General features: G+C 38.5%; 1 protein-coding gene across 1 annotated transcript in view; it reads left to right on the top strand.

Annotated features, from left to right (window-relative positions):
* Positions 1–661: 661 nt before the first annotated feature.
* Positions 662–3,796, top strand: part of polr1c (RNA polymerase I and III subunit C) — a 12,364-nt gene continuing 9,229 nt past the window's right edge. The window contains exons 1-2 of the mRNA XM_014004215.1: positions 662–778; positions 2,963–3,034. Of these exons, the coding sequence (XP_013859669.1) occupies positions 707–778; positions 2,963–3,034 (144 nt within the window). The 5' untranslated portion in view covers positions 662–706. The remainder of the gene's footprint in view (positions 779–2,962; positions 3,035–3,796) is intronic.

Raw genomic sequence — 3,796 nt, 5'->3', positions numbered from 1 at the left:
ATAGTAACAATATTTTTATACTACATTTATCCATTTTAAATATACTAACCTCACTCCTTTGTAACAACTAAGGCAAAAATGTAATTAATTCGTAAAATTTTTTCAGGACCCCAACTTGATGTTTCGGGACCCCACTTTGGGTCCCGACCCCAACTTTGGGAAACACTGATCTAGCCAGCCTCTGCATTGAGAACCTCGACATGTTTGTTTGTGGTTTAATAAGTACCTAAAATGGACAATTAAACTTTTTTAATTAAAAAAATATTACAAGGCAGTTGTCAATATTCATTTGAACATTTGAACAAAAGCCAGGGGATAAAGACATTAAATGAGATGCACAACTCAATAGTTTTTACAGCTTTCTTATTAGAGTCAGAGATGCTTATGATATTCAGATTCCTTTTTGAACACAAGAAAAAAGGGAGTGGAGTGACTGAACTTTGATTTGTGTTTATTACCTGAGAGTAGTATTAAATTTATGACACACATTTGTCTTCCTTTTTTTACTATTTACATCATGAAGACCAAAATGGACAATTAAACTATACATCTTCCTGTTTTAGTCATTGTGCGTGGTGATTTCTGAGTATGAATTTAAAAAAGACGTGTGAAGCTGCAGCCTCCCTCCTCAAGATGGCAGCTTCGTCACGAAGGCAACGTGTATCTACGTAATTTACGTCTATGCTCGAAGATCATCGAGGAAAAAATGGCCGCCACCATGAGTAACGTGGAGGAGATTCGGAATCGAGTAATATTGGGGGAATTTGGAGTGAAGAATGTAAGTTCGTCTCAGAACAATAATCACAATGATTTAGTTTTCTTTAACCTTAAACTAACGAACTGCAGTGGAACTCTTGTTATCTTAGCTTTGGTTGCTTATTTTTTTATTAGCGGGCTCATTTTTGCTACCCAAACATGAAATTTGCTTAGGTGTTTTTTCTATTAAAACCATCATTGAGGATAAACATGAAATTTGCTTAGGTGTTTTTTCTATTAAAACCATCATTGAGGACGAAATAGAGAGCAGAAGGTGCAATAATTAATGAGGGACAAAAACGTGTTGTTTGTAAGCTACAGACAAAGATCACCTTCCATGGCTGGTGGAGAAAGGACAGCTAAATGAAAGTGTTTGAGGGCTTGCGTCACTGAGGATTTTAACACACACCTGATTAAGATAAGCCAGCCCCCGATGCACCACCTGGTGAGAGCATCCTGACAAGCTGCATCATGTATCTTTGCACAGAAGCTGCAGTGTGACAGAGGAGAACTGAAGTGACGAGCTGAGGGTGTCTCTGGTTCTGGAGGGTTCAGTTTGKGCCATAAATAATGTACGCTTTGATTTACTGGTCATGTCTGCCCAACATCTCCATCTGTTAACCTTATGTTTAGCTTTGTCAGCAATGAGTCAGAAAAAGCATGTTGCAGTGTAAAAACCGTGAAAATATTTTTTACTAATTTTAGTTTTTTTATATAGCATTCATAGATATAAAAACTACTATGATGTACAATAAAAGCAAGACAAATTTAAGAATATACCAATAAACAAATTAACATCACTTGCAGAAAAAAGTACAATTAAAACAGGGCATCGAGTATGCATAATAAAAACTAACAAATAGCTACAAYCCTGTTWGTAAAAGAWAGTCTTCAGATGTGTTTTGAAAGCGTAAATCGAATCTAGGCTGCATAAACACTGGGGCAGTTCTGTAAATGAAGTTTGCATAAGGACACCAGCTAACAATCCCAGTAACTCAAATACCATAAAGTCTTCCTAATCTACTTTTAAATTGATGTCTTCAGAATCATTCTTTTGTTTWACAACATTTAGAATTTCCTATGAAATTTACATTTTGTTTTCTGTTAGTGGCATAGTRCTGGGAAATCCCTTCCATACATGTCAGCTTGTACGGATTGTCCGTAAGTTATAAGGATTTTATGCCATTTTTCAGGTATGCGGACGTATAGAGCAATCTCGGATTTTTTCAAATCTTATGGATTTTTTCAAAACCTCATTTTCAAATTTATCTATCATGTCAGAGCCTGTAGGATTATTAAAAAAACAATAAATAACATCAGACATCTTCCAACCTGTTCTGCCACTAGAAATAAGTTTTGAACTTTTTCCGCTCTCCTTCCTTCCTGCTTCGCAGCAGGCATTTTCATGTCCGCAGCTGACAGACCCCCCCCTTCCAAACTGTGGAATGGATTTCCTGAATGGAGGTGGGACTCACTACTCAGTGTCTCATTGAGACTCTCCTCCATTCAGGCAATCCATTCAGTTTGCAGCCAGCTAGCAGATCAACTGGCCAGGAATCACCTCTGGAGTCATTTCAGCAGACAACATGATAGCACAGACAAGACTCATGGATGGGAAACCTCCCCACATTGGATCAAAAAATTCTGATCCGTTAATTATGTTAGTAACGGAGCCTCAATACAGATAGTGTATCGGATCAGCCCCATCCCTAAATTTCACTATTGATATATAAATGCAGTGTACTTATCAACATTATGCTTCTGAAACAAATCACCAGGGATATTTACATGAAAGAGTGTCCAGAGTAACAATAAGTATTTCTTAACCATCACACTGCCTCCATATTGATAAGGTACTTCACGAGCCACAAACTTCCTATAAAGACAGGTTTGTGGCTTTAATGTAAGTTTAAACACAACAGACTGAAATACACTGATCTACCACTAATGTTTTTAGCAATTTAAGCTACATTAGTTTTTGTTTGGTTGGACAGCTGTCACTTCCCATATGAGTCAGTTTCAGCTGCTGATTGCTGAAAACACCAGTTTGGGACTAGTTCTGGTAGGTCCTGATTATTGCAGACTGGGAGCAACCCAGAATAAAAGCTTTAACAGGGAAATCTCATTTTTSATTAGTGAAATTAAAAAAAGGAAACAAATATCAACACCAAGCAAAAATGCTAATAATAGTGAGTGTATCTTTCAGGTTCATACAACAGATTTTCCTGGAAACTACCCAGGCTTTGATGACTCTTGGGACATGAAGAGATTTCAAAAGGTAAGATGCGAGTCCCTTTTATACTGTGGTTCTGCAGTGTTTAGCCTTCTGTCCTTAAATTATATTTTTAAATCTCTTTTGAAGGAAAAGTTCTGCTAGTTAGCCATTGCTAGGCTAGGCTTGAAAGTCAAAGTAAAAGAAATTAATGTACTAAAAGTCAATTGGATTTTTATAAACAGCATTTATATTTACTCATACGTCAGAGATGAATAGAATAAACCCATATATTAGCAAATCCATCAGGTTTTTTAACTTCTGCCTGTTGTACATCATTCCTGAGTCTGAGTTCTGACTTCTGAGGTAAATTGAACACAATGTAAATCTGTTTATCTGTCCAAAAGACCACTGTGGACTTCAGGCGAGGGAGTAGAGTGCACAAACCCCTGAGTATTGAGGGGACATTAGTGGAGAGAGTGGACAGCCTCAGGTTCCTCGGTGTTTATATCTCAGGATCTCACCTGGTCACTGAATACATCCCACGTTAGCAGGAAAGCCCAACAGCGCCTCCACGTCCTCCGTCGTCTGAAGAGKGCTAAACTGCCACAGCAGCTACTCTGCAACTTCTACAGGTCCACTGTGGAGAGTATTCTGAGCAGCTGTCTCACAGTGTGGTATGGTGGTGCCACTGCTGCTGAACACAAGGCTCTGCAGAGAGTAGTGAAGACTGCTCAGTTCATCACTGCAGCTGCCCTCCCACCCATGCAGGACCTCTACAACAAGAGATGTATGAAGAAAGCCGTCAGTATCTCCTCTGACCCCACC

This window comes from Austrofundulus limnaeus, unplaced genomic scaffold (genome assembly GCF_001266775.1).
Source record: "Austrofundulus limnaeus strain Quisiro unplaced genomic scaffold, Austrofundulus_limnaeus-1.0 Scaffold0, whole genome shotgun sequence".
NCBI classification, from domain to species: domain Eukaryota; kingdom Metazoa; phylum Chordata; class Actinopteri; order Cyprinodontiformes; family Rivulidae; genus Austrofundulus; species Austrofundulus limnaeus.
This window is presented reverse-complemented; position numbering and strand designations above follow the sequence as displayed.